General features: G+C 39.1%; 1 protein-coding gene across 7 annotated transcripts in view; it reads right to left on the bottom strand.

The window, feature by feature from the left end:
- Positions 1 to 11,255: 11,255 nt before the first annotated feature.
- Positions 11,256 to 24,825, bottom strand: part of TTLL7 (tubulin tyrosine ligase like 7) — a 77,101-nt gene continuing 63,531 nt past the window's right edge. For 6 of the 7 annotated variants that reach the window (XM_055815653.1, XM_055815652.1, XM_055815656.1 and 3 more), the window contains 3 exons: positions 20,212 to 20,372; positions 15,705 to 15,878; positions 11,256 to 12,300 (listed from right to left, as the gene is read on the bottom strand). In XM_055815653.1, the coding sequence (XP_055671628.1) occupies positions 12,180 to 12,300; positions 15,705 to 15,878; positions 20,212 to 20,372 (456 nt within the window). In that variant the 3' untranslated portion in view covers positions 11,256 to 12,179. Of the gene's footprint in view, positions 12,301 to 15,248; positions 15,368 to 15,704; positions 15,879 to 20,211; positions 20,373 to 24,825 lie in introns of all 7 variants that reach the window. The other variant, XR_008749059.1, reaches the window with a different exon arrangement.

Below are 24,825 nucleotides of genomic sequence, written 5' to 3'. Positions count from 1 at the left end.
AATAATCTAAATTAAAGAGATTAATCCTTAGGGTACACATGGGCTTACAGGTACTAAAGGAGGAAAAATACATTTCTCCAAACACTTAACGGTGCTCGTGGATTTCAGTGGCACAAAATCGAATGCTCAGCACCTTTAAATCCTTCCTCTTTTACTGAGATATATTAATATGTTTTTGCCATACGATTTTAGCCAGCACAGTTTGAAAGCTTTGTCCTCCCTTTTCTGTGAACATCATAAAAAGGAACACACAGATTTTGCATAAGCATAAAAAAAAGTAGCTACTAAAGAACTTGCTGATATTCAGAAAAATCTCGTATTTTATCATTTTTCAAAAAGCTGTTTATCCTGCATGATCCAGAGGTACCCATCTGATCTGTAAATTAAAGGAAATCACACCAGGAAGCAAAAGAGTTAAATCAGATGAGAGTTTCTGAACACCTTTAAAACTTCCTTAAAAATCTGTGAAGGAACGTGTGTAGCTAAATTGCTGCATCCATACACAGACCAGATTAATAGCAGACTTGTTGTGACCATGCCATTTGATTAGTATTCCCACTACAGCTGCTGCCCCAGGAGTAACTAGAAGTTACACTTTATGTAGCTAGCTTGATAAATGAAATTTTAAACCAATTATTACCTATAAATAGTTAAGAGAGAGATTAATGGAGCCATAACACAGTCAAACAGTTCTGCCAGTCATGAATGGTAAGAACATAAACTCTATAATTCATAAACAGCACCACACCTCAGGAGCAGAAAATCATCTGTTTTAATTAACTGCCCCAATGTGTATCTTTGCAACATACAACAAAATCAAAACAATAGCATATTTCAGGGGAAAGGATATCAGATGAGCTGTAATAATGGAAACTGGTATCAAGAGCACCAGAATGAAAATCTGATTATATGAAAAGTTGAGGTTATAATGTTATTGAAACAAAAGATGATCACTGGTAACACAGAGAAATTACCACAGTGCAGAAACACAGTTTTAGAATGATACCTAACTATTGCTTATTTAAAGCATTATCTGCATTAAAGAAAAATAATAAAATCAATTACTGATAACTCAAGGTTGAATCAAGATATCAAACAAGTACATCTAACATGAAACTTCTAACTGCCCTAGATCAATAGATGTGAAGAGTTATGGGAGGACCCCGAGAAACAGTCTGCTGCAGATCTTCTCAGCCCCTCCTCCTGCATGTGGTTTCAGAACTCTGTCCCGGGGCATCAATCCACCCATGAGGATGCAGCTCCAGGGCTACATCTTGGATAGCAAAATGTACACAGGAAACATTCTACTCAACTCTAGTATCAGACTGCTACTACTTCAGAGTACCTCAGGGCACAAACTAAGGAGATACCTGGGCTCATCACCAGGACGGACCTCATGGGTCACAGCTGAAGTATTTGGTATCTGCACTCACTGCTCCTATGCTTTCGCTAGGTATTCTTGCAGTTTGCCATACAGCCATAATTTTTTGGTTATTCTCTTGAATACTGCCTGCTAGCACCTCAATGGGTATTGTGCAATCACCTTGAGTCAGGCGGTGCTGCTCTAAAGGAACAATTCATGAATTTCCATGAAATAATGGCAGAAAAAACATTTTTAGCTTTGTGCTACCCTCAGGTAAGAGACTTTTCACTACCGAGAGACTACAACACAAGCAAGCACGTTGTAAAACTGTGCTGCAATGTGCAAGAGCTCACTCATTCAAACACTTGACAGAAGTTTAGATCTAATGCTTGCTAACACAAGAAGAGTCGCAGTAACGTCCGTGCATCCCGCCCTAAGTTTCTAAAATATCGGGTTCCACAGAATACCACCCATTGCCGCAGCCCTCGGGAAACCAGCCCTGACAAACTGCAAGGCTGTTTTCTACTCAACACTACTGTCTCTTGATCCCCTGGAAGGACCACCCTGTACAGCTCAGCATCTTGCCCCTCTTCCATTTCTGCCACCCTGGAAGCAGGCTCTGGAGAGCGGGAGAGAAGCTGCCACAGCCTCGAGACCAAGGGAAAGGGAAAACTAAGGCTCTGCTCACTCTTTCAGGCTGGAGCTCTCAGCAGCTGGCAGGATACAGCCTTTACATCCATGACCCTTCATAGTTCAGACCAGTTAATACACTGTTGCTGATCTGAACTACACCTAACTGAAACAATTTCAGTTACAGTCTAGCCCAAACACAAACAGAAGGCAGAAATTTGCGGGTTACAGTCCCTCGACACAGCTGATGTATCTGAGAGCAACTTTCTACCACTGAGGTTTTTATTAAAGGTCACCCAGATAATTTAGCCTTTTAACTTACAGAATAAATGCAAGGTTAAATACCAAATCCCAATAACCCATAGTAAGTGGGGAAAAAAACATCCCAAAATACCGACTTTAAAAGTTCAATTAAAATAAATAAATAAATAAATATCCAATCACGGGTTTTGCAATTATTTTAACTTTGATCTTTAAAATCTGCAAGTTGACTTCTATCCTATTGCTACAGAAATCAAATCACTTTCCCAGTTTATAAACACTGATGTTTACTAGTTAATTAAATCCTTTTTGGATTTTTTTTTCCTCTTTCAATTTTAATGGAGAAAAAGTTTAAGCTTTTAATAGCAAAATGGAGCAGCATTATGTAATTCTTTTACTTGATGTTCTTAATTACAATTTCTTGTTTAAACTAGAGATCTCCTTTGGGGGGAGCTTGAGAAGGTTTTGGGTTTTTCTTCCTTAACTGGAGCAGTAATTAGAAAATACTTGGCCTTTCTACACCTCTGATAATCTGTGTTTTAATCTTCCAAACTGCAGTTTTCCCATATTGCTAAGATTATACAAATTAGGTTTGCAAGTTAACCCCGAAACTATCTGTGACACACTTAGTTCATATAAGTTACAGGTTAGTGACATTTCAGACTCTTGAGGAACACTAATATTTTGTTGCATTACGAAAAGATACTAAAGGTGTAATTTTCATGTGATGCCAGAACAACTTGAAATATGCAGGAAAAGCAAATTGCTTTTAAAAACTAGTAAATTTAATGATGCCATCTTTGATTTGTATTTTTGTATGTGACAATCATAGGCTTGATCCCAAAATCTTTTTTTACTAAGTGCCACTCACCATGCTTCAAAAAGAAGCCCTGATATTAGCAACTACACAGCCTGAGAAATATTACAACCCAGTGGAGCCTGACTGAACTCAATTCAAAGCATACGGTTTTCCAGAAACCATCATGACAGTTTTCCTTGCAACCTGCCAGCCTAATACTGATAGCTTAAACCCATTCACTCCTGCTGCCCAAGCCCACCTCCTCAGCAGCTTGACTGCCCACAGCTCTCACGGCCTCCCAGAGCTCCCAGGAAGGGACAGCAGGGCAGCTGCAGAGCAGGGCTGTGGTTGCCTTCTGTTATCTGTGAGGGCTGGGACCACCAGCCCTGAAGGGTTTGGTGTATGCCTGGTTGTCTTGTAGTTCCTGTAGATAAATGCTTCTCAAACTACTGGCTGACAATATCTGTTTGCAGAAATGCTGCTGGCCCTTATATTCTGCCTGCTAAAATAGCACAAGATTTTCTTTTTAAAAAAATATACTTACTTGATACTAATTTGCAGAAAACAGCTGAGGAGCAATTCTTAAGAAAACAGTAAAGCAGAGGTAGGGTCGTTTCCATCATTTGACGTAAAAAGAGGGTCCACAGGAATTTAAGCTTCCAGAAGAAATCTCTCCCCGTAACCAATAACCACCAGTGCAAAAAGGCTAGGGTAATTATTGCTAGACTGCTCTTTCACTTGACCCTGGCAACAAGAAAAAGTTAAGTTGGGAAAAATCTCCCTCTCTTCCCCAGCAATTTTGCAGAAAACAGTAACAATAGTTAAGAAAAATCATCAGTAATGCTTAAGTAGTTCCTTTATTGCCATGGCACCACAAAACCTTAGCCCTTTGTGTTGAAGGGCTTGGGGTTGGAAATGGATTATTTCACCAGTGTTTTGAACAAGCACATCCTGCAGACTGAGGCAGCCCTCCCTTCTCTGAAAGGAGAATTATTCTTTATAAGCTTGTCTATGCAGACTTACAGAACCAAAATACAAATGAAACCCAGCATTAGAGAGATGGGAGGAAGGGGAATTCCTGCAGATGACAAAACTCTGCCTGACAGGCCCTGGTGTCAGCACCTTTGCTATTGGAAATGCTGGTTACGTGTAACTGGTGACATTGCTGTCACCTACTAACGACCGGAGGTGAGACAGAACACTGCATAGGCAGTATGACAGCCTGCAATCTGCAGTACATTGGTTCTGTCTTATGGCTGAGTTGCTTTCAGATTTCCACATACAGTTCCCAGAACTAGAAACAATCTCAACACTTCATAGTCTTAAGACCAACACAGTCAACCTGTGGAACCATTTCTCCTCATAGAACAGCAAAACTTGGTATTAGATTTTATAGGGGTATGGACACAAGAAAAGAAACATTGCTAGACTCCAGTTACTAGAGCATATTGAAGAGTGATGGCTCACCAGCAGATGTGCAATGAAAGCAAAGTTGCTTCTGAAAGATATGGTTATTTTCTTTGGAAAGAATAAACCACAATAACACAACACAGGAAAGTACAATTTATTGTTGATTAAATAATTACAGTACAGTGTTATACTTCCTGTTGAGGCTCTGCAAGCTAAACCGCAACTCAGGTGAGAAATTCCTAAATAACAAAAAAGCTGACATGACAGTATGCATATTAGTGTTACTGGATATTGTTATCATTGTTGATACAAAAGCAGATATACAATTGTCCTAGAACTGTAGAACAGGTTATACAGCAGCCAACTAAATCAAAACTGTATACCAATTTTATTTACCTGACTTGACTGTAATAGTCAGTAAAGCTATCCTCACTGAGCTGTTGCAGCCTGTGCAGGAGAAAAAAATTACTCTGAAGCAGATCCCATCATTCCAAAAGCTCGACTGAGAGCCAAGCTTCTTCCCAAGATGGGTGTTTCTGACGTTAAGTGTAGCCATCCAATTACTTCAGCTTTCTAATCCTAAGTAGGTTTTCTATTATCACTGATAGTACATGTATGTGCGTGCTTGAAAGAAGATCTATAACAGGCAGAGAGGTTATAAATATATTGAATGGATAGTGCTTGGGCAATTCAAACATGTTTTCTATGAAAAAGTTGTATTCAAATACAGATAAGAACGTATACTGGGATAGTTTGAACACTGATTCACATTAGATGATAACTCATGTTGCTATTAAAGCTTTTTCCTCAAGTCTAGATTTGCCAACATTTGGAAGCTGTAAGACTGACAAAGCTTACCGTTTCTGCCACCTGAGCAGGCTGGGGGTGGGTGAAAGGAGGGGAAGAAAAACTGCAAACTTTCACAGTTCAGGAAGAATGGTCTGCATTAGTAGTGCCTTCCTCTACCACAGCAAACAGCCATGCTACTCTGACAGCGGTAACGATGCATGCGAGGAAGGTACCAACAGCTTGTAAGCTGGCAAGTACAAAACTACTGCACTGTACACTGTTTTTCAAAAAAATTCTCTTGCTACCTATGTTCCTGTTATTCACCAGTTTTGACCAGTACTGTCATACTCAGTGGCAAACCTGTGGAGCAAGGCATTTAGCTTCTCAGTATGTCAAAAGGCATTTCATGGCTGAAGGAAGTTAGGGAGCCATCTCGGGTTCACATTTCAAAATAAAACCAAAGGATGTGGTGAAAGGAGAGGAACACACGCTCTGAAACCACTGCAGACAAAAATAAAGGTATGCACAAACTCTATGCTTGGTGTGCGACATAGTGAAGTTTAGTGCACCCTGAGTATAACCCAACCACACATCTGTAGGCAATCATGCTCATTAATCTGGCAAATCATTCCACAAATTAAGTAAACTAAAGATTGGAAAAATATTGTCAGGTCCAGCTTACCCGTTCTGGTAGATATTATTTTAAGTGCCAGAGGAAATTATTTTTCAGCATGCCAGTAAGCTTTCTCAACTGCTTCTGGTTACATAATATATTAAACACCAAAGCTACCAACAACGTCACTAAATTTAAACCACCCTATAGCATATTTCTCTAGTACTGTGTCATTTTGATGCAGCTACTTCATTCATTCTCCAAATCAGAATAAAAGAAATCAGATGGCTTGAATCCCACAGAATCGTGAAAACAGCGCACTCCCGTGACCAGCACAAACCCTGCACAGGGAGGGAGCAGGCTGTATGCCCGATGACCTTATCAGCAAACACCTGCAATCACCTAACAGGAGGGCTGAATGGGAAAGGGTTGCTGGGCTGGAAGAAAGCCCAACTCTGCTCAGCATCACATATCTATCTCTGAGGTTGTTGCTATTTACCAACATAGTTACTAAAAATATGTATACGATGCACAGTACCCCCTAATTCATTAGGTACCAGAGAAAGTACAGATCTCTGCACAGGACAGTTTAACCCTGCTTCTCATTAACAATTTTTAACTCATTTACTGCCCTTGTAAGGAATATTGCATATCGGTTAACTCACCAAACACTTGTGCTAGTGAAACCTGCAGTTTGTGTGGCCCACAAGTCTCTGGCAGAGCAAGCAATGTCAGAGCTGCAAGGAAGCAACTCCAGTAAGAGCTGAGACCACTTGACGCTCATCAGAGAGGTATCTACACCCAAGGGCTGCTTGGGGCACAGGTGCACACTCCTGGAAAGACACACTGAATTCCCATCTCCATCTATTCTTGTGCCAGATCCACCATTGATGAGTATTGCCCAGTCCATCTGTGTGTCACTCGGAGCTGTATTTCTCTTTGCAAAGTAATTTAACGTGCAATGACAACAAAAGTGCTTTGAATACCCGAGTCAGATGAAGAAATCTGTGCGCTACATAGAAGTTTGCAACACAGGTACTGCATGACATTTTTTTTATCTTGAAATGAAAAGATTCTATTTAGAAAATAAGGTCCTCTATGTCCCTCTGAGAAGCTTATAAAACAGTGGATTATGGGGAATTATGACAGGAACAACTGAGTGGGTATAATGCTACAGATGGTCAGATGACACTATACCACTCAGTTAAAAATCATACATGGCATTAAATGAAACTGTCTTTTGTTCTGCTGCAACAGAGCATTCGACAAAGATGGACACAACAAAAACCTTAGTGTGAAACTTACTCCAGGATAATGCCCTTTCGCACCGGGTGTCTTGACTTATACCCATTTTGGGCTCCACTCTACTTCATGACTGCCACCCTCAGCCTTGAAAGCCAGTGCTTTGCAGCAAGTGAACTGCTTGCACTGCCAGTCCTCACTGCAGCAGCACGCTGCGTGATGATGCTCAGCAAAACCACGTGACAGTAGCCAGGAGCAGTGGTTTGGTGAGGGCACAGCAGGAAAGGCAGGTACATGCCACTTCCCTACACTCTTCTACCCTTTGCAATGCTGCCAGTAACTCCTGACACAGGCAGGTGCAGAGGGTGACTACCACTGTGCAGCCACCTGAGCCAGCATAGCATACGGAGTCGATTCTGGGCACCTGTGGCAGCCACCATTTCAGCCAGGTACTGGCTCCACTTGGCTCTACAGCACTAAGAGCATGCAGACCCATTCAGAGGGCACTTTTAGGGGCCATAAAAAGCAGTTTTAACTGTATCATTTAATAGTATGAGTAGTAACACCTGTGGTGAAAGGAGGGCAGCATTAAGAGATCTCGTTACTAAGCAAATACTTTTGTTTTAGAAGAAGGAATGAGGACATATTAAAAACACACCAAGAACATAACTGTCTTGTTTTCCCACAAGCAGTCTTCTCCCGTGTTCCATATACGTAAATGGTAAAATTACCCCTGATTTACCCGAGTCCTAAATTGCTACAGCTATTTACACACCAACAAAGACTCCTCTATGTTAATAAGCCATTTCAACAACGTAGGGAATTGCACAGAGGTGGCTGGCAGAGAACAAAGAACACAGATGCAGAACAACAACTAATGCACGGGCATTTTATCACACACAGGAAAAGTTACAAATGTTTTCACCAAATGTTGGAGTGAAAGATTTTCCAGTAAGTATGCCATTTAACAGCAAGTTATTTTCTCCTGAAAACAGGAATAAATGCAACAGCTTCAAGTTAACTGTTTTAACACTGCATGCAAAGCTAACCTGCAAATATTCACATTTACTAGCACCTAAATTAGACATTATAACTGTCAATGCAATTCAGTCTTTCCATTTGAGTATACAGGGAAGTCAACAACTGTAAGTTATGGTTTTATATTGAAAAGTGAATATGTTCTAGAACTCAGCCTAGCTAAGGAACTATTCAGATATAATTTTGACTTGAAGAACTTGTCTACTTTCCTGCGCAGACAATCAACAATTAGAGATGATATTCCCATAACAAGGACAAGACTTTCCTTTCTAGACAGGACATTAACCCATGGCCAAGGTCTACCAAATAGTATCCTTATGAGGTATTTTAAGCAACATTTCCCTTAACGTTATTTCAGCAAAGCAATGCTTTTGAAAATATATTTTTCTTGTTCTTTAGACCACAAATAAAGCATGAAGTCTTTGTAAGGTTACATAATCGGCATTTCTGAGCCTATCCCCATAGCTGTTCATCCTGCCCTTGCATCAGCACCATAGGAGAACCAGGGCACAGGGCAGTGAGCCAGCATCCATCCAGTCACGTCGCAACAGTTGTGCCAGAGCAGGCTCCTCCTAAACACCTCCTGGACACGCGAGCAGCTCCTCCTTTAACACCTCCTCGACACGCGAGCTCCCCACAACCGCACCGTTCCCAACGCGAGTTTACCTGAAGACAGCAGGCACGGGGGACGGGCATCTTCTGTGGTGACTACGGTCACCCACAGCCCCGCGCCTGGCGTCTTCACGCTGTGCAAGGAGCTGCGGTAAGGAGCCGCCACCAGGCCAGCGAAGCCGGTGACCGAAGCTCCCCGGAGCCCGGCCGCCCCCCTCGGCTGCCCCTTACCTGCCGCTGCCTCCCAGCCGGCCCCTCCGCGGGCGCCTCCCCGCAGCCACGGCCGCCCGGGGGGCGCAGGGCAGCGCCCAGCCCGGCACGGGGCTCACGGGGCTCACGGCGCGTCCGGCCCCGCTCCGACACCGGGCGGCAGGAGGGCCGGGGGCACCCTGCTACCTGCGCTGCCAGCCCGCTCGGAGAAAAATAAAATTAAAAAAAAATACAATAAATAAAATTAAAAAAAAAATACAATTAATAAAATTATAACGATGACGTAACGGAAAATCAAACTCTCCAGTAAAGGGCAACAACTTTGGCTAAACGCCGGCGGCCCTCTGGAGGCTCAGTCACCCGTAACGCTTAACGAGGGAAGCTCAGCACCGCCCGCCTTCCCGCGCCGCGCCTCGCCCCTGCGCGAGCGCGGGGTCCCGCCCTTGGGGGCTCGCGCTGCCCCGGACCCCCGCGTGCTCCCGCCGCTCTCCCGCCCCGACGCGCGCGGCTCCCACGTGAGAGCTACGGAGCGTCTCAGCCCGGCGCCAGCGGGATTCCGCCCGGTTGCGAAGCTAACCGCGCAGCGTTACAAACGGCATCACCCGGGTTTGTTAGCGTCTGAAACGGGTAACGACCGACCGCAGCGAGGCAGTTCCCTCCCGCTCTCCTTCCAACCGCAACCCTCGCGCAGGCGGAAGCGCCCCCGCTGCACCGCGACAGGCGCGCGGGAGGCCGGTCCCACCCGCGTGTGCGACTCGTTTGCTGCTTCGCGAGCAGAGGCTCGACGGCGGGGCCGCCGGGAGGGACGCCCCGCTTGCAGAGCCCGGCGCCAGCGCTAATTACCCACCTACAGGCGCGTCCGCAAGGCGCGCACCTGCGGGCGGGGGAAGCGCTGCTGCGCTGCGCGGGGGGCACCGGCGGCACCGCCCGGGGCCGGGATGCACGCGCACCCCGCGCAGCGGGCAGGAAAGCGCTGCGCCGTGTTGACAGCACCGGTTCCCACGCTGTGAAAGGCAGCAGCGCTTCAGGAAGGTTACGGGAACCATGAATACAGCCGGTACCGCCAGGTGCAAACCGCCCCGCGGGCCCGCTCTCGCACACGCCGAGCGCGGTGCTTTTTCTGGACCTGCCCGTACCACGCAGGTGCGGTTTGTAGCCCTCTTTCTGCTGGCAGAGCATTCTGTACAGATCGACCCGTCCCAGCACTGGTTTCCAAAAATAGCGATCATAACGGAGTCTAAAAGAAAAAAAAAAAAAGGGGGTGGGGGTGGCGGGGGAAGACATGTGAACCTGCTATCAGAAGGCGCTGTTGGAGTCTGGCAAGCCAAGCTGGAAGCTGGTTTTATCCTCATGGCCAAAAGCTGAATGCATTGGAAGCCTCCCCCAAGAAGACAGGAATTTAAAGCTTTTATTAAGTCTTTTACAGATAACCATAGTATACTTTATCAGTAGCCACTGCGTGGACCAAGAGAGACATACAACTACCGTGAACATCCTATATTACTAAACTAGTACTACCACAAAAATGAAAATTACTTTCCCAGACCAGAAGACTGCTTATATCTGGCTAATCTTAAGAGGGTTTTAATTGTTTACACAGTCTCATTATCATGTATCCTGCAGTTTTAGAGCTGAGGCACTACAGCACAGGCATCAAAAATCTCACCCAAATTCCTAGTTTTACATACGCTATGACTAAAATTCAAAACCAGTCATTTCCAGACTTCAGTCTCAAATCTCTTAAGTCTCTTAAATTTGTCTTAAACCTCTGGATATCAAAAACCTCTAACATATTTGCTCCTGAGGCTAATCAGCCCCCAAATTATTTTTTGAAATATACCTGAAATATACCAGAAATTTACAAACATGTTTCTGGGTTACATGATTGGTAAGTAAACAAGTCTTTGGTAAATAATAACTACTCTGTTCTTTACTTAGTTAAAAAAAAAAAAAAAAAAAAAAAAACAAAAAACCAAAAAAACCTTAATTCATTTTTAAATCTAGATAGCTGCTTTTTAAAAATAATTATTTTTATAATGAATAAGGCTCATATAGCACAATGCTGAGTGGGATAAATGGCTGTATGTAGCAAAACTAAGTGATGTTTTCAGGTTACGGATCCCGTTAATACGAGGCTCCTGCTTTGGCTCATTTTCTTTTTTTTTGCCCTTCAGCCAGGCCCAGGAAGCTGAATCTGAACAAGAGCTTTCTAATGAATTAGATTTCAACATTTAAAGGTATCAGCAATCTAGAAAATACTGTGGAATGTATCCTTGCCATGGACGGTAGGTACTGGACCGTATGATAAAAACTACAACAAACAAATTAGTTTAGGTTGAAATAACACTTTATAGCTGCAGTATTTCCAAAAAATGTCTGATTTACCACTCGTGCAGTAAAACAGAAAAACTATGCACTATGCATGCTTGTGCGAGTTACAGATGACTGCTTGCTCCCAAAGGAAACCTAAAGGCACAGGACATAGGTAATATGAATGGAAATCTAGTAACAAACATTGGCTTCCATTTTATTACAAGAATCCAATTAGAAACTGAATGCCTAAACTGATATTTTTACTGTTTGTACACTAGATGCCTTCACTTCGGCTAAAAGATACTATACCATGTCCTTTAAGAAAATTAGCAGCATTAAATAGATCTTGTAATTTCAGAGGAGAAATAAAAAGATGTGTGCTTTAGGTTTGGCTTACAGAGTTTTGGGAATTATTTTAAATGTTCAAGAAATGACCAGACTATTTTTGATTACTCTTACAGTTTTACTGTTCTACTATAGTTTTTAAACCATCTGCCTTGGTAAAGGATCAGTTACATTTCAGACAATAAATAGTATACTTTACAATACATACTATTCAAGTCAAAGTATTGTACTTATAAAATAATGTAACACTGTAATAGGATCTTCAAGATCGGTTCCATTTTATATATTCTGCAGCAAAAATAACATTTCTAGTAGGAAGGAATTACTTATAAACCTAGCAAGATCTACACATCCACATGTGTGTGTAAACAACTTAACAAGGTTTATTATGTTTCCAGAAAAAACTATGCTTTTACAGTAGGTTTTCAGCTAAATGTTATTATAATATGGTAGTAAATATATAACAGTGCTTATATGTAGCTCCATCACAAATTTTAATTTGAAAAAAAAATGGAGTGTCATTATTTACAAAGAACACCAACTTCCCTTTCGCTTCATAAGTGACTGTATCTCTGTGTGAACACAATGTTAGGGCGAGGCATTCCAGATGAACTGCAGCTAAGATTTGACGAGGATGATTTCATGATGAACAGTGAAGGTCCTGGCAATAAATACCTAGAAAGGATATGAAAAATACAGCAGAGTTTACAGGCAAAGTGACACTCAAGAGCAAAAGAATTAGTTGTTTGTGCACCATGGCTTTTATAATTGTTGTATGCAAGAAATTATGTCAAATAAATACTATTTACAAAACATACAGGGCATTAGGCACTAGCTAACTTAGGAAACAGATCTAAACTCAGAGAAACTCTTACCAAAATTTCAAGATGTCTGAGGATCAAACATCTTTCCAGTCCTTTAGTTTAAAGCAAGCAGATAAATAAAAAATGGCGTCCTGTGTAACACTACTACCAAAACTTAATACTTTACCCACTGTTATAGTAGTATTTATTTAAATTAAACTAGATAAAAACTGTAATTGATGTTAATCAGCTTGTAAAATGTCAAGTTGTAAAAAAAGGAAAAAACAGAGATTTCCATCTTTGGTTTCCAACTTCTCAAAAAATAGACATGCTATCATCACTACTCTACTAAAGAAAGAAACAATGATGCTACAACCTAGTAAGTTAAATCAGTGACTATTTACCCTTTAAATTCAGGCAACTATATAGCCTGAATTTTATGTACTACTCCAAACAATAATTTATCATATGCCTAATATTCATTCTTAAATCTTTCCATGTTATCATTTCATAATAGTTAATCGTATGTCACTAGATGAGCACAGTAAGTGTGCAAAAATAACATCCACACTAAATCAGAATTTCAGAACTAATTATGTCAGTGCTAGGATGGATTAACAGAACACACTGTATAAATTATTACTTAAAAATAGTTGCATCGTTCTAGTGAATCGTATTAATAAGTTAAAAGACTGATCCTACTAATCACATGGATAGACATAGCATCATACTGTCAATGGGAGACAATCTGTATAAGAAAGTGTACACGTGTGGTTTCTTTAAGCTTTGAGAAAAGCTGTTATAAAACTATGATCACCAAAGCGTTTTTTAAAAAATTTACAAAAAAATAAAGGCTGATTTGGAATGGGTTGCTGGTGAGCTTGACAGCTCTCTACATCACCAGACTGAGATCTACACTTGCTTGATGATAAAGTAAAAAATTCTAATGTTTCCTACAGAATATGCCATGTAATACATAAGATTATTTAGCAAGCTGTAAGGACCTAGCACTAGATGGGTTTTTTAAAAAAATCTGTAACACAGATGAATTTATCAAAATATGAAAAGTCTGACTTTTTACAGTTTGATTTTAGCTATTCTTTCGAAGAGATTTTGGTATAGTTTTTGAGCTCTCCTATTGTTTTCTTTACACTTTCAATTTTGTGAGGAAAAATGACATTAATACATATTTGCATTAATAATCCTATTCATTCTCTTCATGACATATAGTGGATTTACAGCTAGGAGATGGGATGGAGAACAAATTTGAAAAGTGTAAAAAGAACTCTGTGGCAGTTTTCATTATCTTTTTGTCTCTCCCTGTACAAAAAAATTTCCCAGCTAAAGAGGTATATTTGTAATCTTTGAAAGCTTTAGTTTCATAAACACAAACAAAACCAACCATTGGTTTGTGCTCAGAAAAAGCAAAGCTCTTCACATTAGCTTTTATAGTCTTGAAAAAATTGACTTTTTGTACATTTATAAAATTATATTCTCTATCCTTTCTTGCACTTCACAGTTTTAAAGTCAAGAAAACTATTAGTAGTAGTACAGATTCTTATATCATTTAAAAACAGAAAGATGAAATGTGAAATACTATTGTGGTTCTCCCATTTCTAGAAAAATAGTTCATTACCTTACAATTGTGGGGCATAACAGGCAAGAGCATTTATTTCCACACATATTTTTCATTTCATGAATTCAGAATGCCATGGTTAACTATCAAACCACTATATCCACGGTATAGTTGTAACATTTGTGGAGATTAATATAAAAACTGTAACTTTAATAAATCAGAATTGTTATGGCACTCCATTGCTGAAGACATACTGATATTTAGGATGTAGAAGGCTTAGATTCCTCTAGCTTGTAAAATTTATGAATAAACTTCCATTCAATATCCAAAGAAACACAGAAACTGGAGACAAGAAAGTTCTTTTGGACCATCCCTTTCACTGCTTTCCAAATGTAAGCCTGTTAGCTGCAGTATGTTAGAGTAATCTGATCAGTTTGAATAGTTTGTGGTTGGTCATGATGAAAAATTTTCTGCAGTATTAACAGCAAAAGCAATAAAAACTTCAAGGTTGAAGATTTTCTAGGATTAGCTAATCCAAATGACTTTACCATACCCCTGCTATAGCTCAGTAGATGTTAATATTGAATATGATTTTTTTTGTGGCTAACATACTTCTACTTTTGCTGCAACCAAACAAATTCAGTTTCTGGTTGGTTTTAAATTATGTTGAGTTCCTTAAGATCCATATGATAATAACAAATGGGTTCAGTGTATCAAATAACTAGTCTGAGATCCAGCAAGTAAGCAACTGTCATAAAAGTAGTTTAACAGATAATATATCAAAGGTTTGCTTTTCACGTAATATTTAACTCATAAAGCCCTTCTACGAAATAATGTCTGTAAGATTTTTTTTATGTAAACAAAGCATTTGTCAGTTTATGTACAAATTGCCATTATTAATAGAATTTGGAACCTAACTAACTTGAAACTTAGGTTTAATTCTCCACCTACAACTGCTGAATTGCAGATTATTGACTCCTATAGTTGGAGTATTTTCAGTGATCCCTATACTATATTATATCCCTGTACAATATTATAATCTCTATTGTAACCAGTTGGAGAACTAGGTCAGCCAATGGAGAATCGGGTAAGTGCCAAATAATTTTTTTACTATATGATGCTGTTTTGCAAGGTTTGAAAATATATTTATGCTCTGTAAAATGAATTAATAAAACTTTCAATCTGTAGGTTTTGGAAATCAACTTTGCAAAACTGTGCAATACAGCAAATCAGATGGCACTTACCTGACCATTGGCTGGAGCTGTGCCCCTATAGCATCCCACTGCGAATGTGAAGCCAGAAGTATCACACATGTTAGGATACCTCTAGGAATGCAAATCTGGAATCAGTGACTTTGAGGGATCTGAGAAGGGGAAGAAAGGAAATTTTCAGTTCAATTTATGGAAAGCCTTTGCTGCAGCTACTTAGGCAGTAGGCCATCAAGACTTTAATAAGTGCAGTTTCACACAAAATGTGTATATCAGGTCTTCTTTTAGTAGCACTTCATGAGTGGGCTAGAAAGATCAGGATGATGGAAATTCAGATCATGGGAAATGGTGGATGATTTGTCTTTTTTTTTTTCCTAAATACATAGTGAACTAGGATTAAAGAGAATTGTAGTGGTAGCAAAATAGACTGAAACCTGTTCCTATATTATCTTTTATACTTATAATTCAGGAAAATAATATTGAAATTTATACCTTGTATCATCCCAGTGGGGGCTAATCCCAGTTGGTGAGCCTCTTGAATCTGATGAATATTTATAAACCACCAGCAGGCAGTGTTTACAAAGCTGTACTATTCGTTGGCAACACTGGAGTTGCTCAGGAGTCACCACCTCTGTGCTTTTACTGAATATGGTTTCCCAAGAGCTCCTGTTACGGAAAAAGACGCAACTTTATGTTTTCTGTCACAAATTGCAATCTGAGAGCTTTACTGCTTTATATCAGATTTAACAATAGAGGAACAAAAGAAAAAGCATGCCCTTGCCCATTTACGGGAAAGGTCTATACAACACAATGCTGGCAGATGCAGAGTTCAAAACACAAATTAAATTAATCTTCATATGTGAGATGTCCACAGCCATTTTTCACTTGGTTTGCTCCCTAAAGCATTTATAAGGCCATTACTTTGGTTTAGCACATAAAGATTTACTGTCACATAATTGTGCATGTCTTCCAGCAGGAATAACAAAAAACTCTTACTATTTTTAACAGGTTACCACCTGAAGGCAAATGTGATGTGATATTAAAGGAATTAAAAAAACCCAATAAATTATTTCTAAATGTCTACACAGCATAATAATACTGTTCTAATTTAAGTACATGATACTAAGAAATAAATACAAAACTAATTTACAGGAGATTAGCATGCGCTCCTCTTCATTATCCAACTAAACATATGAGGACAGTTTCTCAGTTTAGTCACTCAGAAACTAGTTATTGTTCCACCTGGTTATGTGGAGTTGGTCTTCCACAATTAAGTGCAACACAAAGTGTATCTATAGAAGCATTCAATTTTGAAATGCAGACTATCATGCTTTTTTTCTTAAAAAGCCATTTCTCAGCCCAAAAAAGCCTCAAACCCTAACATACCAGTATAGACCAGTACCACAGAATACAATAGTTCTCTGCAGACACCTCAATGCTCCCGTTTGTGCAAAACTCTGACTAGATTACAGATCATTAAGTCTGTTGTAAAGGCAACATGATCCCTGTGAAGACTTTTCATAATCAAATAGCACAGACAGTTTGTAAGACTGAGGTTTATTTGTTCATGAAAGAAGCACTTTATAGAAGGAGGAAAATTTGCTGCATCTGGCTTCAGCATAGCATCCAGGATGATTTAGCCTTGTTCACTGAGATCAGCAGTAGATTTCGTAACATTGATGCAAGAAGTTTGTCCTTAAAACAACGTTAAAGAACCAGCACGCTTACTTCTGCCTAGTGGTATTTTTAAAAGTATACTGTATTAGGATGGAATTAGGAACATTAATGACTAAAAGATAAGCTGTATGTATAGCTATCTGATTTTTCATCCTGGATCCTCAGTCTAGATGATATATTCCAGCTGACACTGCTCAGTCCTACATAATTTCCATCGCACACATAATTTTCAAGTGATGCAAGCATTTCCCCTTAATTATTAGCCATATAACAAATTATTTAAGAAATATTGTTTATAAGGCACCATAACTGTTTCATTTCATAAACAGAATGATCCTACTACTTGAAGAGCTACTATTTTCTTTAATATATTTTTCTCAATATTGTTTCCCATCTGGGAATATTCCACATGTATTTTTACATGGAAATTAATCTATTGTCTTCATTCTTTCCTCATTAAATCATGTGATGGTTGGTAGAAAGCAGCAAGATGAAGTTCTAAGTATTACATTCATTCAACAGATTCACAATGCTACATTTAATTATATTCTAATTAAATCCATAAACCTCAATAATCCTGTGGAAGAAACTCTCCTGATAAATTCCTTAAGTTCTGGGCTTCGAGGTCTGTGATCACTTTCCTACAGTTATGAGAGATTTATCAGTGAAGAATATGTGGCCTGCTCTAACTATGGCTGATTATGAACATAGCAGTATACAGTTACCTTAATAACAAAGATTGAGATTTAGAAATATATATGTGAATTTTAATGAGCTTACATATAAATGTATCTATGCAACCTACTCCATGTGCTACGCAGATTCAGTTCATACTCCATTATACTGCAGCCAACAGGCATCAGAGAACTGCTGCCTAAGGAAATTTAATTTATTACGTCTTAACTTCAGTTTCCATACATTAGTAAGAAATCATGGAGTCCTCATCAGATCCAGAAAATCAAAATATTGCTTGATTGTGCAATATTGTCAATTACATGTTATTCTTTCTATAACCATCTGAAGTCAACTGTTTCTACCAGTTTTCTCTTATTAATTTTAATTGTTTATTACACAGTAAAACAAATGTAACTTTATGAAACCATCTGTATCATAGTTGTTTGACTGAGGTTTTCCTTGTTTCTTTGTTCATTCTTTCTGCTAAAATAGCATATGCCTAGCAGAGACCTAACCAGAAAGAGAAAACCTTACAGCTATTAGCTACGCTATTCTCCTAAGACATCTATCTTACGAATAGTCAAAGTACCGTGCACTCCTTAATATATTTTCATATACTCATGTTGTTTCTGAATTAGCACATTAATACCCCTCCCTGACACATTTCCCCAAATTCTACACATGCCCTATGTTAATTCCAATCTGTTCTTTAAAATGGCACAACGAACTCTAGGGAGAGTGATGAGAGGATGGCCTCTCTGCTACAGAGGTGCTCTCATGAGTTCTCAGCTGCGGATTACACAGCCAGGATGCTTGTAACTGAATAAACAGCATACTGGGAAGGTACTAACAGCCTTCTGTTTTCTTCTGTGAATTCTGTATTAAGTATATTACATGGAGAGTGATCTCTGCGCATACTGGATATTTGTATATTACTTTTGCAGTATTTTTAGAATCTTTTACATAGTAACTCTCTTACAAGGAATTGGATCTTTGTCAAAGAATTTAGCTCCACTTTGGAGTCAGCTGAGTCTTGTTCTGCATGAATGAAATTATTGCTAGATGAGAAATCCTATTATTGATTGAACTCTTCTGCTGGCTCAAAGACTCTTCTCCCAAGCCAAGTGAGCATCAGAGTTGTTCGAGGATTTTAAACAAAATCCATTCTTTGTAGAGAAAAAAATATCTAAAATTAAAATTTTCATGCATATTAGAAGATTTGCACACTAGAAGTAACATTCAAAATAATAACAGCATTATTAAAATGGAAAGTAATGATAATATTTTATGATAACAACAATTGAGCTTGGATTCAGGACCTCCACTGGCATAAAGAGGGGACCCTGCAGGGGCTGAGGATTATTTCAAAAAAAAAAAAAAAAAAAAGAAGAGGTTTCAGATTGGAAACGGAAATCTTTTCTCACCTTACTTAAACATTTGGAGTGTGCTGCATTCCCAATACATACATTTAGCAAATTTTAAGGCTGACATTATCTGCGGGTTCCCACAGCCCATCTCAGTGAACAAAATGTGGACTCCTAACAGCTTGCTCAACAACAACAAGCCTTCAGCAATGATAAGACAGTGGTAAAGAAGCCCAGAAAACCGATGGCCGCCTGGATACTCTCAGATCCCTCCCTCCTCTTCTTGTTACCCATTTTGTTGGGAAGCAATTAACAAGTGCATTACATGCATTCTCTACATATGACAAATGACTACATGTGAAGAACATATTGAACGGATTTCTTTGTACGTACAAGATCTATCAGCACACTATTGTGTTTGCTGTAGTTCATTTTCAATAGACCTTTTAGAACACCTTACACAAGCTAATCAAACCCCCCTCCCATTCTTTATACATCGTATATACTTACAGAGAAAATGTCTTTTTGTATGCAATATTTTTCGTATTTAAACATTTGTATTCTTATTTTATGAATAAGTTTGGTGGGTGGAGAGGGGTATGATCTGATCCTCCAAACCTATTCTTACATGAATGCCTTCGATTTCAGGAATGTAGTTTTGAAGTGTAGGATACTGAACTGTTAATATGTGGCCTGATCTTTGTTTCCCCATAGAAAACTTGTATTTACTACCCAAACCAGAAGCATCTGCTCACCTCAGTGTTGACATTTCCTATTCTGCATGTACTTACATTCCCACCAGTGTGGGAAACAGTGAATGTAATCAAGCACAGAAATTCCAACTCATTATTTGTAAATCACAGAACTGACATTGCATTTGGTATGAGATGCACTTGTGACTCAATTCTTCCCTTGTAAGTCTTGAGCTCAAATAGATACGGCAATGATTTCTGTTGATGGTAAGTCCACATTTGACACTTCCAGTGGTCTGGCCTCAAAATTGTGCACCATCCAACAGAAGAGTTGACCTAAAGCTCAGATATTTTGGAAATTAGATTTTTTTTTCCTCAGATTTATATTTGTAAATACATTACTAAATGTCTGATTCCATTACTGAAATGGTTGGCCTAGATTCTTAGATTTCTAATTATTCTGTATCTTTAGATGGTTTTAATACAAGATCAACATATTACAACATCCTTTTGAATTAAAATGAGCAAAGTATCTCAGCAGAGATTGTAATAGTGAAGTTATGAAGAAGACTAAGGTAAGAAAAGGCTTACCCTGAATTACAGAAACAGTTCCATAGACCTTGACCATGGCTCCAAAGTAGGCGATTAAATACACGGTTAAAAAGACGGTATAGATGTAAATTTTCAATATCAGGAGCCTTCCAGACACGCTGTAGTACTGCACGAACACTTGTCTTGACTATATCCAAAACCTAGGAAAGAATATTCCAAGCAAATCAAAGCAAAGGCATATTGCAGAACCTAAACCCAACTGTTCACTGATTCACTGCACACATACACACACAAACACACACACACACACAGATGACTGCATAGCTATAAATTCCCACAGCTGTCTATGTTTCATTTCTGTGCATTCATCAGCAAACTTTTATGATATGCTTTTCCTGTCAATAACATTTTGCAAAGCCAAATCAAAATATTTCATTTTTATTACAAAGAAGTTCATTTCTATTTCTTCAGTCTGTTCAATACTAGCTTGTTTAAATGACAAAAAGAGTTTAAAAAGAAACAAAATGGACAGATTTACAGACTAAAGGCAACATAATTAACAACCCAAATATTACATATTTGAAGATTATATCTTCTTCTTTTCCCACTCCCTTGTGAAATACCATCTATTTTAGAAAGAACTAAAATGTCCTAAAAAGCTACAAACTGCTTTTGGTTTGTCTGTTTAAGCTCAGTGTTAGCCTAGATCAGACCATTTTAGTTAACCTTTCATGCAGGAAACAGTATAGTGAAATCAGTAAGATAATAATTGGCAAGATTTTTAAAATAGCAATGTTTGTAGAATGCAATGGATTTATTATATATGGACTACATTTAAATGCAAATGTGTAAAGATGTGGATGAAGAAAATGCTAAGCTGCATTCAGTATAGCACTGAGAGTTTTACCCAGTAAGCCTTAGCTACTCGGTGCACACACACAGATTTATACGCAGTTGTGCATCCAACACATCAGAGTCCTCTTGGATACACCTTTACACAGCCCACTGAACTGGTACATGGAAGGTGGGATTCATCTTGTCTGCTTTTAAGCATCTGTATGTTCTCGTAAGTCAGGCCTCTAGGCTCCCTCCACAGTCACTGAAGAGCAACAGGTTCCAGGGTGTCTTGGCTTCTGCCTGTTTAGATACTGTCAGTAAGACTGGGAATAGTTTTGTGACCAAAGTAGTGTTTAGGCCCCACACCAGCACTCTGAACAGTGTAAAATCTGTCAAAAAAACCAAAAAAAACCCCAAAAAAAACCCCACCTATGGTGCATGTAACCTATTAACAAAAAAGTCAGTGAAATCAACATAATTTCCTGTAAAGGAGATGCCCTTACTGACTCTCTCTCAACAGCATCTTCCAGAAAACCAGTCAGACTCAAGTGGGTGGTACACTGATGGAGTACTCATTTATTTGGTATATGATGCTGCAAATTAGAAGGTACAATGCTTTCATAGGAACCTTTCAGATATGTATGACCAACTGATTCAGATGGTGAAACATCTGACTCTCAAAAAGGTGGAGGTTTAGGGGAACAGTAAAGTATGGAAGCATGATGCGGAATTGCAGTTTTGTGGTCCAGCATAACAAACCGTTGTTCATAAATAATCTGATCAGACATGATGAAGGAAACAAAGCATAAATAAAAAAAATGCTTGCAATAGCACAATGAAGCTGCATAGCAAAGAATAATGCTTAATGGGCAGAAAAATCTATAGATATCTAATAATGACAATCTCTATGAAATATGTCATTTACATGTTAGTTAAACTGTTTTTTGAAGACCCAGGATTAGTTTGCATGCATAGAACTCACACTAATTCCATGCACGTTATTATCCTATGCAAATATGATGCTGTCCTCTCTTTTGGGAATTTTTATGAATGCAGGTGTCTAACACACTAAAACCACACCTGTGGTCTCTTCCTCCCAAAAAGTGAGATAGAAAGAGCAGTAAATCATAATCTAAGAATGGTGATCTTGTTTAGTCACTACAGGAGCTAAACCCAGGTTTTTGACTGCCCCACACTTGTGGAATGGGCCCAGATTTTCAGACAATCTCTTAGCAGTGTTAGCCTACTGTCTTAATGCTTCTCAAGCAGCCTTTCCCTTGCGTCCCGCCTGACTAAGGCTTTCCCACACAACGGCTAGTGGCTGTGATGGTGTGCACCCATTTGAACCAACCAAGTCCCATAAAGGATCAACCATGTATTTCTTTGCAATGTTACACTGACTAACAGTAATTTATCTTCCTGTGTAAAACAGAATAATTCCACTCCTTACAGATTCTCTCAATAGTCCAAAAGACATGAACAAAGAACTATGATGCCAACATAGAGCTTTTTGTTTTACTTTAGCACCTAGAGCTGAAGAAAACTAAGGACTGACCCTTGCATCCTAAAGCAAGCTGCAGTCTGTCAGGTATTCTATGAAAAAAAAACCTTCTTGCTGTTTTTACTGCGTTGATATTGCCAATATGCCAGAGGGGAAAATGTCCCAGTTAATTGTTCTTAATTTGCAAACTGGCCTCAATCACCCGTTTAAGAAAAGAGACAAGGCACTGCGTAAGAGCCGAAACTTCAGGAAACCTACATCCTCCTTTTACTAAGTTAATTTCCCTGGTTTGCCTTCATCTTTCTGTTTACTTTAATTTACATCATTTACTTTAACATAACAAATTATCTAGATGCAACAGAACAAGATGCTATGAAAGAGCATATTCCAAAGCCTCTGGTAACCATCAAAACACTTTTAAAGAAATTATATAAAGTGATGTAACATGAAGCAGTCACAACTCCTCCCATACAAAAGTCTCTTTTTCCTAAAAGTCTTGGGAGACTAAATGTCATTTTAGCACGTATTGATTTCATTGGTTTACTCTGAACTTGCTTCTAAATGCCTCCTGTATCTTTGCTGTAATGCCAGAATATTACACACTAAGAAGAGCCGAAGTTTAATTTTTCTACCTCGTGTTGAGTAATTTTTAAGCAAATATGGCTGTCAGGGATGAACGTTGTGAAATCTAGTACATTGCCCAGGTATTTTCCTCTTGTGTGTTAGAATTTCCCAGTAAGTATAGTGAAGGGGTCTGAGTTCTGTTTTGTATTCCACAAAGTTGTAGAAAGTACCTTTGAGACAGATTCCTTACTTGCATAAATATTCTCCACCTTGAGCTTGCTTCTCCTTTACCCACCTCATTGGAATATAAAACATACTTCTTTCAGATCAACAAAAGCTTACACATTTGGCAGTCCTCAGCTGCAATGTCATTGTCAAAGTTAATCCATTTTTATAAACTACCCTTCTAAGAATAACTATCTGATTGCTTGAAGGGATTGAGGTTAAAAGCAGGGGGTTTTTTTAAAAAAAAAAAAGGCAAATCATTTCCAGTGCAAGCAAAGATGAAGGGCCCACTAGTGCTTCAGGAATTCTAAGTCTCCTAAGTTGTAAAAGATGTCCTCACAAGAAGAGCAAAAAAATGCACATTTCTGATTGTACAGTTTTTGCTAATAACAACCTAGCGTATCAATTGGTATCATGCTGACTGGGTACATGCCCTTGGCTTTACACGATTGTCAGTCAAACAAAGGACAGGACCACCCTTTATTGTTGGCTTTCTGAAATAATGCTTAAAGGAGAAAAATCTGACTACACTGAAAAGAAAGAAAAGAAAAAAACCCAAACCACACAAAAAAACAGACAGACAGAGGTAAATTAAGCCAGATGGCCAAAAGGAACTTAGGAAGGGCAATTGAAGAATGTATAGTAAACAGTCTCAGTCCCTCAAAGAGCAGGTTTATCACTCCCTGTGGTGATTCCTTCCCATAGTTTTGGGGAATGAGCTATAGGGAAGGGATAAAAAAAGACACCTTAACCAGCCTCATGTGAAAGCCCTGTATTTCAGCTGCAATGATGGGCCCAGTTTGATGACTCCTTTCCACATTTGTGGCATCATAGATCAAAGAAAGCAATTCTAGCAACATGTCCCTCACCAGTCCCAACTGTCCCAAGGACTCCTGCTGAGAAAATGAGATCTCCATTGCAGCAGCAGTATGAATTTTGGGCCCTGTTATCTGTGTAAGTATCTACCCCTCCCTCTCTCCCTCCCAGCAGCTCTTCCTGCATATCACCATTTTCTACAAGTCCCCACCAAGACACTCCCTGGTTTTGGGCAAAAGGCTACAGCTGCCATATGCACACAATATAAATGACCTATGTGCATGTACACTGGGATTACTGCATTCTTTCCTGTAATTAAAAAGAAATACGAGATCATTTTAAGCGAAGGACTATTCAGCAGAATGGCTGTAGACATCAAACAAAAAATTACGATTTCAGCCAACGAAATTGATTGCTCTACTGATTCCTGTCAATGGCAGAAGAAATAATTCTGCTAAATCATAGATATGTGCTGCCCCTTGACATGGTTTGAGAAGAATTCTAATTAAATTATAGCCTCCTATACTTCTAAATTCTTTTTTAGTTTGTCATGTCTAATTTAGTTTTAGAAAGCTGTGTGGACACATACTCCATTTAATGTCTGAACTTCAATAGTCAAATATATGTGACGTCACATCAAATGGACATGTTTTTCTGTCCAGTATGAAAATACAAGCAGCTAATGCAACATTCAATAAAATACAATTTGA

Source organism: Falco peregrinus, chromosome 10, assembly GCF_023634155.1.
Source record: "Falco peregrinus isolate bFalPer1 chromosome 10, bFalPer1.pri, whole genome shotgun sequence".
Classification (NCBI taxonomy): Eukaryota; Metazoa; Chordata; class Aves; order Falconiformes; family Falconidae; genus Falco; species Falco peregrinus.
The sequence above is the reverse complement of the archived record's forward strand: the minus strand, read 5'-3'. Positions and strand labels throughout refer to the sequence as shown.